Source organism: Chiloscyllium plagiosum, unplaced genomic scaffold (assembly GCF_037043375.1).
Source record: "Chiloscyllium plagiosum isolate Xiang-an unplaced genomic scaffold, Cpla_swu_hap1 HiC_scaffold_15, whole genome shotgun sequence".
Lineage (NCBI taxonomy): Eukaryota > Metazoa > Chordata > Chondrichthyes > Orectolobiformes > Hemiscylliidae > Chiloscyllium > Chiloscyllium plagiosum.
This window is the reverse complement of record NW_028270153.1, coordinates 13,142,903-13,157,892: the sequence shown is the minus strand read 5'-3', so window position 1 is coordinate 13,157,892 and position 14,990 is coordinate 13,142,903. Positions and strand designations below refer to the sequence as shown.

General features: G+C 43.3%; 1 protein-coding gene across 1 annotated transcript in view; it reads left to right on the top strand.

Moving 5' to 3' along the window:
- Positions 1–672: 672 nt before the first annotated feature.
- LOC122560277 (transcriptional repressor scratch 1-like) overlaps positions 673–14,990 on the top strand; it is a 42,594-nt gene continuing 28,276 nt past the window's right edge. Inside the window, exon 1 of the mRNA XM_043710815.2 lies at positions 673–916. Coding sequence (XP_043566750.1) covers positions 757–916 — 160 coding nt within the window. The 5' untranslated portion in view covers positions 673–756. The remainder of the gene's footprint in view (positions 917–14,990) is intronic.

Here is a 14,990-nt window from a genome sequence, read left to right as displayed (position 1 = left end):
CTGAGGGAGTTGGTTGTTACCATATCAGACAACATATTAATAATTAATCGCGATTATTAATTATATTTAATGCTTTCAAAAATGCTCATAGAGCCTCCAATACCTGCGACATTTCATGATGCTTTTATCTGCCAATCTGTGACATTATTAGCGTCACCAAAGCGTCCGATCCTACAATGATTAGCCTTTGAAGAAATAAAAGTGGAAGTTCATTTCCTACGTGGCGCGGACTGTTCCTACCACACGGCGGATGGTGGGGGCGGGGTGGATGAAATCGGCATCGTCTTTTCTCTATAGAGATGTACATTTTTGCAATTCTGGAAGATAGGATTTTCCCAGCAGCTCTTGTATACTGTGGGGTTTCTTCACGAGAAGGATTAGATTCTCTCTCTCGGGCGCACTTGTACTATTGTGTGTGTGTGTGTGTGTATGCACAAACTGCTCAGCTGTAATTTGATGTGCCTCTCTAGAGACATTTGATGGATTAAAGTTAAGCAGCTCCATTTCTAGGCACCACCTGATCTCAGAGGCTGCGCTCCATATAAATGCTGTCTGCTTGCTGACCTCAGCTTCTCTTGCCAATCCCTCCTCCTCTCTCCCTCCCTCCCGCCCTCCTCTCTTTCACACAAGCCTGTGCAACACCGTTCTATGAGCTGTCCTGGGTGCTGAAAATTCAGAACAATAAGAAAAAGATAACGGAATAACGCCGTGGGGTTTATTTTATTTTATTGTTTATTTTTGTTTTGTTTTAAAAACATGCCTCGATCGTTCCTCGTTAAGAAGGTGAAATTAGATGGTTTTCACTCTCCCTCTGCTGCAGTTTCAGCTTCTCAACAACACCTTGACAACTCGTATACAATAAGCAGGTCTCTCACAGACACTGTGGAGAACTTAGGGGTCCGGGTCAGTGAGAACGGTGAGTTCACAGATTGCTTGTGTGTGTATGTGTGCAATATATATTTTAAACAATCTTCCTGAATGTTTAAAGAGAATGATGTTTCCTTAACTGTTCTGTGCTTATGTGTTCTGTGTGTGTGTGAAAAAATCTCTTCAAGCACCCGTGTGCACCAATCTGCTATCGCTGCCCCTTCCATAATGCCAATCTACACATCTATCAAGAGCAGCTCTTCAACAGAGAATTATTCCCCTTTGTGCAAACCAGTGAAACTTCTGGACGATGGATTTGTTAGGTGGCGAGAGGTCGTAGATTTGCTGGATTTTTTTTGATGGTGTTGTCATTGTTGCCTTGTGGTCACGGGACTAGGTTGTGGAAGGAAAACCAGCAGTGGCTTTTCGAGATTATCAGTTGCTCGAAAAAAAAACTTGTTGATCTGTCAGTGTGAGCTTCCCAACACTGATCCGTACAAAACAAAAAAAAAACAACCGCGAGTTGTCTTCCTTAGAATGTCGGCGAGACAAAGGGAACAATAGTTTTCTTTAAATTCAGCTGAGGCGAGCCCCTGCCAAACAGGATCTGAGTTTGCTGACTCTTAGCTTTTTTCATTCAAGTCTTTGAATGAAAAAAAAACATTTTGTTGGGGCCAATTCAGAAACTGCAACCCAGAAATTGCAAAATTATAAAACTATCACATTTCATTATTGGAAAGCACTGATCAAATGGCAAGATATGAAGCGAAATTTGGAAATATTATATCTGAGGTATAACTGACAGCTTGGTCCTCCGACCTTTCACATCTTCCTCTGCAAAAATGATCACATTGACGGATTATGACAGCCTTACTTTGAAATGCTGATGTCTTGGAACTGACAAGAAAGATTTGCCTTTAGATCGCAGCTCGCTTTAGATTACCTGATTCTCATTGCGAGGTCAAATTCTTGGTTCAAGCAGATCCTTTCCAAGTGCAAAGATTTATTGCTTCGTTTCTTCTTCTCTCCCCAATCCTTTGGACCTTCCCCATCCCAAACGCCAAAGTCACAACCCTTAAGCATCTATTCCTCGAATCCGGCTTTTACCATTGGTAGTTTTACAAGTTTTTGCCGTGGATTTGACATAGGTTTCTAACTCTTCTCCTCACTTAAACCCCACTTTCCTTGAAGAAGCAACAGTGGCCTATTCTCTGGTACCCTACTCACCTGCACTTCCCTGTTGGAAACACTAATGTACACACACTCGGCAGCAAGACATTAGGGTATCGCTCTGGGAAGCGTTGAACAAGCTGCTTTAGGTCATTATTGCCTTTAGTTCCCTAGTCTCCGCTTTTAAGATGCTGCTTAAAGCCTCCAGCTTTGACCGACCTGTCCTCCCAACTCCAGACAGTGCCAAATCTCGTTTGATAATTGCTCCCATGGAGTGCCTCAGGGATGCTGTGATTGCAAGCTCCAGTTGCAACACGGAGGCAGAAGGTCCGAGGGTTAATTAAACCCCAATCTGCTGAGTAAGCTGATCTCTGCCGGACACACACATTATAGCTGCAACAGTTGGCGTCAAATCATCCCTGCTAAAAGGGGGTGGGAGGGTTAGAAAAATAACAAGCTGCTGTGGCCCTGATGCACAATGTACGTGCACAGGAGCTGACCCATGAAGGTACTGAGCTGGGGATGTGAATCTGACCTGAGCTTAGCATCACACAAGGAGCTGAAACTGGCTTCCCATGATGGACTGACTCTTCTTGATGACCGGACTGATGTGTTTGGTATTTTTAGTGAAGACAATTACGTGAGTTCCAACCCAGTGCAGACAATTAGCTCTGAACTCGTGGCAAAGACACTGCCTGTCCAGAAACAGTGCGAGCATAATGGGGACATCAGTGGATTTGCCTGTAGTCCAGAGTGGGGAAAAGCAGTGTCTCCAGGAGAGAACAAAGAAGGGAGAACTGGAACGAAAACAATGCTGAGTTTCCAATTTCTGAATCCGTTGAAAAAAAATTGGCTTTTCCAGACTGCTAAGGTGACCTCTTTAACCTCTAGTCCAGGGCCCGCTAAGAATAGGAACTAAAGATGTACTATAGATAGCCTCGTTAGGTGATAACATATCATTACACAGCAAGAGGTTAGAACGTGTTGTTATTTCTTTTGGAAAATAAAGTTTGTGAAACAGCGGGACGGGTGCAGTATTTCCCAATTTTAACTAGTGCCTGCCATACCTGTTGTGTTTTTTTCTTATTCAGCTCTCTGTCTACCTCGATTACCCGTGTTCTATTGTATCTATTCAGCAGGGAACCCTGTAAGGATTTTTTAAAAAAGAAAACCCTCGTCCTTGCCCCAATCCGTTCTATCAATATTTAATTCATTCAAGGGAGTCAAATTCTCCTTTTGATTCATTCACAGGATGAGGGTACTGCTGGTAAGGTCATCATTTTCTGTCAGTCCTCACTACATCTGGGACTGTGGCTATGAGAGCAGGTCAGAGACTGGGAAATCTGTATGGACTAACTCATCTCCTGACCTCCCAAATCTGTCCACCTACTATAAGGCATGCTCCAGGAGTGTGACTGAATACTCCCCACTTGCCTGGATGAGTGCAACTCCAACTCTCAAAACACTTGACGCCATCCAGGATAAAGCAGCCCACTTGATTGGCGCCACATCCATAAGCATCAACTCCCTCCACCCACCAATGCTCAGTAGCAGCAGTGTGTACTATCCACAAGATGCACTGCAGAAATTCACAAAAGCTTCTTAGAAAATAGAAATATCTTTACATTCAGATGGTGTTGAACGTCTGGAATGCACTGCCTGAAAGGATAGTTGAGGCAGGAAACTTCACAACTTTTAAAAAGTACTTGGGTGAACACGTGAAATGTCATAGCATTCAATGCTATTGGCCAAGTGCTGAAAAGTGAGATGACTGTAGATTTAGAGTAGTTTTGAATTCCCCTCCAAGCTGCTCATCATCCTGACTTGGAAATATATCTATTCCTTCACTACTATTGAATAAACCTAATGGAACTCCCTCCTTAACAGCATTGTGGATGTTGCTATATCAAATGGATTTCAGTGGTTTAAAAAGGCAGCTCACTGATACCTTCTCAAAGGCAAATTGGGTTGGGCAATAAATGCTGGCCCATGCAATGACATCTATATCTCATGAATAAAAAAACCTTCTTCCTTCCCTCCATTTCTCCCTCCTCTCTCAAACCTCTATGTAATGCCTCCTCTCCTTGCTTGCATTCCTTAATTAGTAAGCTGCAACTTGTTGCTTTGATTTCCCAGTTCTGAAAACATCCAACAGGAACTGCTTTGAGCTTAAAGATGCCCTGTTAAACATACACATAACATTTTAAGACGCTGCTATGCTTTTGAGAAAAAGCATTCATAAGCAGATGAATTACTTCGAAGGGATTTGCTCCTCTCAGGTTGCAGAGAAATTATAAATTCTTGGACAGTTGATTAAAGGAAAGAGAGTTCTATATTTTCTGCATTATGTTATATTAGGACAACAAATTAGAAAAGTTTTCAAGTGTGAGGCAGCAACAGGGAGGTCTGGCCAACATCTGCCCGTATTGAAAGACCAGAGTGCTATGACTGGAATTTTATGGTCATAGGTATGGAATATAACTTACTGTAAAACACTTGTCAAATAGTGAATATATCCTCTAGCCTGCAATATGTTAAGTAGCAATTCAACTATATTAGACTTCGTTCCCCATTGGCTACATAGGGCGCTTACTACGTTATAGACTGCACAACTTATTAAGAAATACAGATTTGCATTTTTATAGAATCTTCCACATCCTCAAGGTATCACAAAGCACTTTACAGCCAAAAATGTGTGTTATTTTGTCGTGTCGTCACTATTGCAATAACTAAAACAACACCAAATTGAGCATAGCAAGCTATATGATAATGATCAGATAGTTTGACTTTTAATGATGAAAATTGAGGGATATGTTTTGGCTGGAATGCTCAGCAGGTACTTCACTGCTGTTCAGTGTAATAGTTTATTTTCTTATTAATCTTTCATGGGATGTCAATGTCACTGGGAAGGCCAGCATTTGTTGCCCAACCCGATTGCTTTTCAACTCAGTGATCCATTTTAGACAACCATTAAATGTCAACCAGTTTGCTGAGCCACATGTAAGCAAAGAACATTAGTGAACTAGGAGGGTTTTTACAACAATCTATGATAGTTGGCATGGGTTGTCACTAAGGAGACAGTGAGGTCTGCAGATGATAGAGATCAGAGTTGAGAGTGTGTTGCTGGAAAAGCACAGCAAGTCAGGCAGCATCCGAAGAGCAGGAGAATTGATGTTTCGGGCCGGAACCCTTCATCAGGAATGTTTTTCTAATGAAGGGCTCCGGCCCAAAACGTCGATTTTCCTACTCCTCGGATGCTGTGCTTTTCCAGCAACACACTCTCAACATGGGTTGTCACTAAGACTAGTTTTACAATAGAGACAAGGAAACTGTCATATCCACGTGAGATTACAGACTGAGCTTTAATTTAGCATTTCATCTCTGGTACCTCTAGCAATGGAGCATTTCCTTTACTGGAGATAAAGACTGAAGGTAAGACTGCTCAAACCACTAGAGTGGGACTTGAACCCATAATTGATTGACTTAAAAGGGAGATTGTGACCCATTGACCCCTGGTGTACTTTGTAAACAACTCACTTCACCAGAAAAACCTACCTTCAGTTGCTCTGGGAACTTGGTTGGTGTGGTCTAGTTAGACTGAAGGATCTGTTTCTATGCTGTATGACTGTATGACTCGATTATGTATTTCAAATGGTTAAGCATAGCATTTGCCTCTGTTTCATTTGAGATCCTACTGAACAATTACCAAAGTTAAAGTGAGAAATTCATATGGTTCCTAAGAAAGTCCATTTGGGGTGGAATGGTGGCTCAGTGGTTAGCACTGCTGCCTCACAGCACCAGGGTGGCAGGTTTGATTCCAGCTTTGGGTGACTGTCTGTGTGGATTTTGCATGTTCTCCCCGTGTCTGCATGGGTTTCCTTTGGGTGCTCTGGTTTCCTCCCACAGTCCAAAGATGTACAGGTCAGGTGAATTAGCCATGCTAAATTGTCCATAGTGTCAGAGGGAAATGAATCTGGGTGGGTTACTCTTTAGAGGGTCGGTGTGGACTTGTTGGGCCAAAGGGCCTGTTTTCACACTGTAGGAAATCTAAGCTTCTAGCTCTTGGTTTCACTCTCAATGACTACCTTTGACCTTGTGTGAGACTATAACAAGGCTAATAGGGAATTGGCAGCCCTTTTCATATCTCTCACCTGAAGTAACGAGAAATAAACATTTGAAGGATACAAAACTGAATGCTTATTCTCTATCACATTTTTCTTGAGGACAGAACTTCACACATTTTCTGTGTGCAATGTTATCTGATGTTAACTAATACCACATTAAAGGCCTTGTGTATAGCCCTCAGTCACTGTCAGCATCACATTTACCTCATGTCATCACTTTCTCACCATATGTTCATATGAACATATGAATTAGGAGCAGGAGTAAGCCATTCATCCCCTCTAGACATCTTGGCTGTTCAACAAAATCATGCCTGATCTAACTGTGGCCTCAATTCTACGCTCCTGCCTACCCCTGAAAACCATTGACTTCCTTGCTAGTCAAGAATTAATCTATTTCTGCTTCATAAGTACTGTACCCAATGACCCTGTCTCCACTGCTCTCTGAGGAAGAGTTCAAAAGACGTATAATCCTCTCAGAGAAAAAATAAATCTCCCATCTCTGTCTTAAATCAGACACCACTGATATTTAAACTGTGTTCTTTTGTTCTCGTCTTACCTTGTCACATTTCATTGATGACACCATTATCCTGAAACAGTGCATCTTCTAAATCACTGTGAACAGTGCCTTTGGTAGTCAGCTGTTCTTACGCAACACTTCAGTCTTTGCAACACAGTGCTGTTCAAACCTTTACCGACTGAAACCCCATTTTGAGGCTTGAAAATGATCACAATACCTAAGTGAAAACTGAAAGGGGGCAGGGTGGCTGTGTGAGATGGAGCACAGCTGCTGCAACCAAGGTCTATAGTGACTGTTGCTGCCTCAGAGTTTACAAATCCAAATGTTCCGCTAACGACCCTATTTTAGGGTCCCAACTCACACTTTGGGAAACCATGGTGTAATGATTATAAAACCGAACTCCTCAAAATGTACATCTTTAAATGTGACTCGGATCAGCTCCTCTAAACCTTTTCAGACAGAGCTTTGGGAATGTTCATTATTTTAAAAGCATTGCATTCATGAAAGTTATTGCCCTGATATTGAGTTGCTTTGGCTTCGATCACAGTCTTTTTGGATGACATGTTAAACCAAGTCGCAGTCTGCCTTCTCAGATGGACAGAAAAATCTTATAATACTATTCAGAAGAAGAATAGAGGGGTTAATGCTAGTCTCTTGGTTACTTATCATTCCACAATCAACATCACAAAAAGCTAGAGTAACTGGTCCTTCCCACATAACTGCTTGCTATGTCACATTGGCTATCATGTTTCCTATACTACAGCAGTAACAGCATTTCAAACATATTTTATTGCCTATAAAGTGCTTCAGGAGATCCTGAGGTCATGAAAGGTGCTATATAAATGCAAGGTTTATTCATTCATTCATGTTGCTATCCGAGATCTTCATAATCCTTTAACCTATATTAACCAGCTTGTACAGCACTTACCATGACCTACTTTCTAATGGTAAGATAAAATAAGCAGTGTTGCTTTAAAATAAATTAGAGGATAAATGATATGAAGGCAAGTATCTGACAGTGAGCAGTATCATTCAATGTCACGGCTCTATGAATATCGCAATCTGATTCATCCAGAAATTACTCCCCCAGTAACTGGCTGGATCAGAACTGGATTACCATAAAATCTGGTGTCAGAAAATGCAATTTAGAGCGAACTTGTGCAGACCAAGTATTGTTATATTGTTTTGGGATTCAACAAGGTGCAACATTAGCACAGTTAAATACAGATTGACACAACAAAGTTAAACCACATTCACTTAATGCTGTGATGGGGTTCTAGTGGTTTATTGATCACTCCACAAAGAAGCATCATTAACAAATAATCAATGTTTAATTAATTTGAGTGAATCCATGAGAAAAGGCATCATCACCCTCATTTACAAGCAGAAGAGGGAGAGAGAGGAAATTAGAAATTGGAGACTAATCTCACTGTTAAACACAGACTACAAAATGTTGTCAAAGGTCATCGCCAACCGGGTCAAGTCGGCTTTGGGACCGGTGATCCACCCTGACCAAGCCTGTGCTGTACCGGGCAGGAAGATCGCTGAGAGTCTCGCACTCCTCAGGCATACAATTGCATACGTACAGGACAGGGGGGTGGACACCTGCCTCATCAGCCTGGACTAGGAGAAAGCCTTCAACATGATATCGCATACATATATGAGGGATGTTCTCTCCAAAATGGGCTTTGGGGAGGGAATCTGTAATTGTCATTGTCAGTGCAGTCTCAATCAATGAGTGGGAATCAGATAGCTTCCCTGTAAGATCTGGAGTCAGGCAGGGCTGCCCTCTCTCTCCTGCCTTGTTTGTGTGTTGCATAGAGCCATTTGCCGAATCCATCAGGAAGGGTGCGAGCCTGAGAGGGGTGACAATTCCTGGCAGCGAGGGTCTGCAGGTTAAGGCCTCCCTGTACATGTCGCCGTTTTCTGCTCGGATCCGCTGTCCGTGCACAGACTCATGTGCATCTGTGACCAGTTCGAACGGGTCTCGGGGGCCAAGGTAAACCGAGGCAAGAGCGAGGCCATGCTCTTCAGGAACTGGGCCGACCAATCCTCTATCCCCTTCATCATCAGGAATGACCACCTAAAGGTGCTGGGTATTTGGTTCAGTGGAGCTGGGACATGCGCCAAGACCTGGGAGGAGCGGATCAGGAAAATGAGGCAGAAACTAGGCAGATGGGAGCAACAGTCGCTCTCCATCGCCGGAAAAAACCTGATTATCAGGTGTGAGGTACTGTCAGTATTGTTGTATGTGGCACAGGTATGGCCTATCCCCAGAACCTATGCCGCCGCAGTCACCCGGGCCATCTTCCACTTCATGTGGAGATTAAAGATGGACCGGGTCCGAAGGGACACAATGTACAAAGACCTGGGCAATGGTGGAAAAAACACGTCCAATGCCACCCTCACCCTGATGGCCACCTTTGTGTGTGGCTGCGTCAAGCTGTGCGTGGATCCCCGGTACGCAAACACCAAGTGTCACTACGTACTGAGGTTCTACCTGTCCCCGGTGTTGCGAAGGATGGGCCTGGCCTCGCTGCCGCGGAACGCTCCAAGTAGTTGGACCGTTCCGTATCACCTGTCCTTCGTGGAGAAGTTTATGAAGAAAAACACCTTTGACCACAAGTCCATCAGGAAGTGGTCAACACGTAGTGTCCTTGAGACCCCTCGGGAAAAGGAGACGGCGGATCCTATCGAGCAGTTCCCTGAGCAGACTGTCAAAGCCATTTGGCAGAATGCCTCATCGTCTGAACTTTCCAACAAGCACCAAGACATGGCTTGCCTGTGAGATCCTTTATGCACGCCCGGACTCTCTGCCACACTGCACGCTGCCCTCGAAGCAGCTGCGGGAGGGATGAGACTGTCACACAACTCCTTTTGGAATGTGCCTATGCAGAGGAAGTCTGGCGAGGAATGCAATGGTGTTTGTCGAGGTTCGTCCCGAGCAGTGCCGTGACGCGGGACTCCGTGCTCTACGGTCTGTTCCCCGGGACGCACACTGAGACAAACATCAATTGTGCCTGGAGGATCATCAACTCGGTGAAGGACGCTCTTTGGGAGGTCCGAAACCTGATGATCCTCCAGCTGAAGGAGTTGACCCCGACTGCGTGTTGCAGATTGGCACATTACAGACTTGTAAATAGGAAAAATAAATTTCGATGTCTGTACATAAAGCAATGCAATGTGTGCACAAGAATGGCATTGTATGAGATCCAAATAATTTTATGAATATTTTTGAAGTTAAAAAAAATTAATTTTCTCACTGCACTTAACAGTTGTCTTTGTCGCAAGATGACTGTTTCATTTTTTTAATCTCTGGAACATGAGACCGTTGGAAAGCTTTGAAAGGGGCAGTCCTTCCTCATTCTGCTCACTCTCCAAAGGGATGGACAGATAGATTCATTGAGCTCAGTTAAGGAGCCATTCACTTCTATCCGTCCTTTCTCGCTCCTGGGCTGGAAAGTATTCAGAAGTTTGGCATCAGCTGATGTTAATTCCATGAACAAGTCGACAATCTCTGGAACAGGCTTCCCAAGGGAGTTGGTGGAGGAAAACTATGCTGATCCATTCAATTGCAAATTAGAAGATTTTCTATTTTAGAATGCAGCATAAAGTGATTTTGACAAGTTATGATAGGGATAGTGGCACCCTGTCATAATGATATTGAACCAATACCATTATGGTATTGGTTAATGTTATTGAACCAATAAATCACTGGCCTGAAACTGTACTCTGGAAACCTGATTTCAAATCTGAGTAGAGCATCTCGATTAGAAGGTTATGAAAGAAGACATTGGATTGCTGTAAACACCCATCTGGATTGCAAGGAAAATTTGCTGACCTTATCAACTCTACACGTGGACCCAGGGATATAGTAGTGTGGTTGACTTGTAACTCTCGTCTGAAATGGTACAGCAAACCATTCAGTTGTATGTTCTTAGGCTTAAAGGGATCAAACTGCATTTGGAGGAAGCAAAAAGATGTTACCTTATTGGATGATCAGCCATGATCATATTGAAAGGCAGAACAAGCTTGAAGAGCCTACTCCTAGATTCTAGGTTTTTAGATGGTCATCACCACCACCTACTCATACGCAGTAAAGGTAGGGCAATACATGCCGGCCTTTCTAGCCTCATTCATATCCCAGAAATAATTTAATTTTTTTTAAAATGGCTGTTATGTGCTTAGGGGGAATGAATGGGTTTTGGAGCTATGGTTCCCAACATTCTCATAACAATCATTTCTACATCTCATGTTTAGTTGTAGATTAGCCGGTTGAGACTGGTGGTCCATGATTAGTCAATAACTCCAGGACACTAGAAGACAAAATAAGTGGCCCATCACCTTTTCTGTGGTCAAGAAATTCCTAAGTTTCTAACTTCTTGTTTCTTGGTTGACTCATGTTTTCATCCACTATTTGACTCATCCAATGCTCTGGGCTTTGGCTTGTCAGTGGGTGGTTTAGATTTTATTAACCACAAACCTACCACTTTCCAGGAAAATTCAATTTAAACACAGCTCAAAATTTTAAATAAAATTAGTTTTAACTCCAAGGATCTGGTTCTGAGGAAAGCTTGGGATATTCTCTTCATAAAAGTTTAAGAAAGACTTGCATTTATGTAGTACCTTTCTGAACACTGTGATGGCCACCACTCCCTGACTTCATATTAAACTAGCCTGGCACATTCAATAACACTGTACAGTTTCCAATAGGAAAACTAGGTCACTGTGGAGCAGATTTCAGTTACTTGACAAAAAATATCTTCTAAAAACAAAACTTGTTTTTTTCAATATGTGTTCCAACGAGACAAAAACAAAGTTACATTTGCTCAAGGCACTGGCCATGATCATATTGAATGGTACAGCAGGCTCAATCTTCTCCTGCTTCCATTTTTTAGGTTTTTACCTGGTTCATCACCACCAAATACTCAATGGCAGTAAAGGAATGGCAATACATACTCACCTTTCCAACCTCATTCATATTCCAAAATTATCCAAAGGTTTTGATCCAGACACAAGGGGACGATGGTGTGTACAGACTGGAAGAAGGGGGCAAGGTCAGGTGGGGCATCAGTGAAACCCATTTATCTATACTTTGCTGAATTACATCTGGTCACCTTTATTTGCATAGAATAAAAGGCCCTGCTGAGATGCTCCATACAATCTCACAGCTCAGGTGGAGGCCATTGATCCATTGTGCCTGTGTGGAATCTTTGAAGGATCCATTTTCAATCACTCTTTTCCCAGTGGCCTGCAATTTTCCTCCTTCAGGTATTTATCCAGCTTACTTTTGAAAGTTAGTGTTGAATTTGTGTCTACTGCCCTTTCATAGGCAGCATCTTCCGGATCACAAGAGCCTGCTGTTGACTCGTTACTGACTTTCCTGCCACTAGAAACAGTTACTTCTTATTTATGATCATAGAAAAATTCACCAGTCTGCAGCAAAACTGGTCGACAGGACATTTTGGATTCGACAGATATGTAAATAAATGAAAACAAATCTCCCATCAGGAAGGAGCTGAGGGTCATCCAGGGTCAGATTGTATTTACCACTCGCCCCCGCATGCCTTACTTATAGCTTTAGCTGAACATTTACCTCACCATCTGTCCTAATTGATGGATTTTTCCTCAGCCATCCTGCTCTTCCTGACCTGTTGCTCCTCTTCTTCTCAGTGCAATGGCCCTTTTAACACCGATGTGTATTGGATTCTGTGCCAGGTATCATTGCTTCCTGTTATAAATCTCAGTGGTCAATGCGTTATGAAGATTCAAAGTCAGTCTGACTCACCAGCTATTCAGTAGATTTTTTTTCCTCTCAGCTGTGATAGCATCACTACATTTTCATAGAATCCCTCCAGCATGGAAGCAGGCCATTCAGTTCATCGAGTCCAAACCGACCCTCTGAAGAGTATCCCACCCAGATTCATTGCCCCTACCCTATAGCCATTTCTCATGGCTAACCCACCTATCCTGCATATCCCTTGACACTACGTGGCAATTTTGCATGGCCAATCCACCTAACCTGCACATCTTTGGACTGTGGGAGGAAACTGGAGCACGTGCAGACAAGGGGACAATGTGCAAACTCCACACAGACTATCACCTGAGGGTAGAATCGAACCCAGGTCCCTGGCACTGTGAGGCAGCAGTGCTAACCATTGAGCCACCGTGATACATTTTGCCTGAGTGCTCTGAACGAGGGAAGAAAAACAAATCAGCCAGAGCTCCCGCTCATGATAATTCTCCAGTTTAAAAAGCAACCAGCTATTAAAAGCTAAATCACTCCACACAGTAACAGACAAAAACATCCCTATTGGCTGCTTTACAGCAATTGAGTAGGTTTTTCAGAGCTTTCATTTTAAAACAAAATCATTCATAGAAATTAGGTGTTGCTGGCAACACCAACAATCACTGCTCATCCCTAATTTCCCTTGAGAAGATGACACTGAACCCACATATTGATCAGCCACCATCCTCAGGATGTCAGGATACCCACAGTGCGATGCAGAAAGCAATTCCAGGATTTGCACACAGCAACACTGAAGAAACAGTGATATGGTTCCAAGACAGGATGGTGTGTGTTTGGAGGGGGCATTGCTGGTGGTGATGTGATCACTGCCCTCGGTCGTCCAGGTGGTGGAGGTTGTGGGTTTTGGAAGGGGATATTGAAGGAGACTTGGTGAGTTAGAACATAGAACATAGAACATAGAAGAATACAGCGCAGTACAGGCCCTTTGGCCCTCGATGTTGCGCCGATCCAAGCCCACCTAACCTATACTAACCCACTATCCTCCATATACCTATCCAATGCCCGCTTAAATGCCCATAAAGAGGGAGAGTCCACTACTGCTACTGGCAGGGCATTCCATGAACTTACGACTCGCTGAGTGAAGAACCTACCCCTAACTTCAGTCCTATATCTACCCCCCCTTAATTTAAAGCTATGCCCCCTTGTAATACCCGACTCCATACGCGGGAAAAGGTTCACACTGTCAACCCTATCTAACCCCCTAATCATCTTGTACACCTCAATCAAGTCACCCCTAAACCTTCTTTTCTCTAATGAAAACAGCCCCAAGTGTCTCAGTCTTTCCTTATACGATCTTCCTTCCATACCAGGCAACATCCTGGTAAACCTCCTCTGCACCCGTTCCAGTGCCTCCACATCCTTCCTATAGTATGGCGACCAAAACTGCACACAATATTCCAGATGCGGCCGCACCAGAGTCTTATACAACTGCATCATGACCTCAGGACTCCGGAACTCAATTCCTCTACCAATAAAAGCCAGTACGCCATATGCCTTCCTCACCGCACTATTTACCTGGGTGGCAACTTTCAGAGATCTGTGTACATGGACACCAAGATCCCTCTGCTCATCCACACTACCAAGTATCCGACCATTAGCCCAGTACCCCATCTTTTTGTTATTCTTCCCAAAGTGAATCACCTCACACTTAGCTACATTGAATTCCATTTGCCACCTTTCTGCCCAGCTCTGCAGCTTCTCTATATCCTGCTGTAACCTGCCACATCCTTCCTCACTGTCAACAACTCCTCCGACTTTCGTATCATCCGCAAACTTGCTCACCCAACCTTCTAACCCCTCTTCCAGGTCATTTATAAAAATGACAAACAGCAATGGTCCCAAAACAGATCCTTGCGGAACACCGCTAGTAACTGCACTCCAAGATGAACCTTTACCATCAACTACTACCCTCTGTCTTCTTCCATCCAGCCAATTCCTAATCCAAACCTCCAACTCACCCTCAATGCCATACCTCCGTATTTTTTGAAGTAGCCTACCATGGGGAACCTTATCAAACGCCTTACTAAAATCCATATATACCACATCTACCGCTTTCCCCTCATCAACCTCCTTCGTCACCTTTTCAAAGAATTCAATATGGAAAAATGAGTTGCTGCAGTACTTTTCATAGACGGTACACATTGCTGCCACTGCACAGAGGTGGTGGAGGAAATGAATGTTTTTGTTGGTAAATAAGGAGCCGACAGAAAGATTTCTGCAAAAAGAGAAGGCATTAAAGAGATTTACAGTGGTGGTAACAGATCCCAGCCTATACCCATCAAGAAAACTGAGGACTGGGAAGCTTTTAAAGAGCAACAGAGGATTACTAAGAAGGAAATACGCAGAGGAAAAATGAGGTACGAAGGTAAACTGGCCAAGAATATTGAGGAGGATAGTAAAAGCTTTTTTAGGTATGTGCAAGGCAAAAAAATGGTTAGGACAAAAATTGGGCCCTTGAAGACAGAAACAGGGGAATATATTACTAGGAACAAAGAAATGGCAG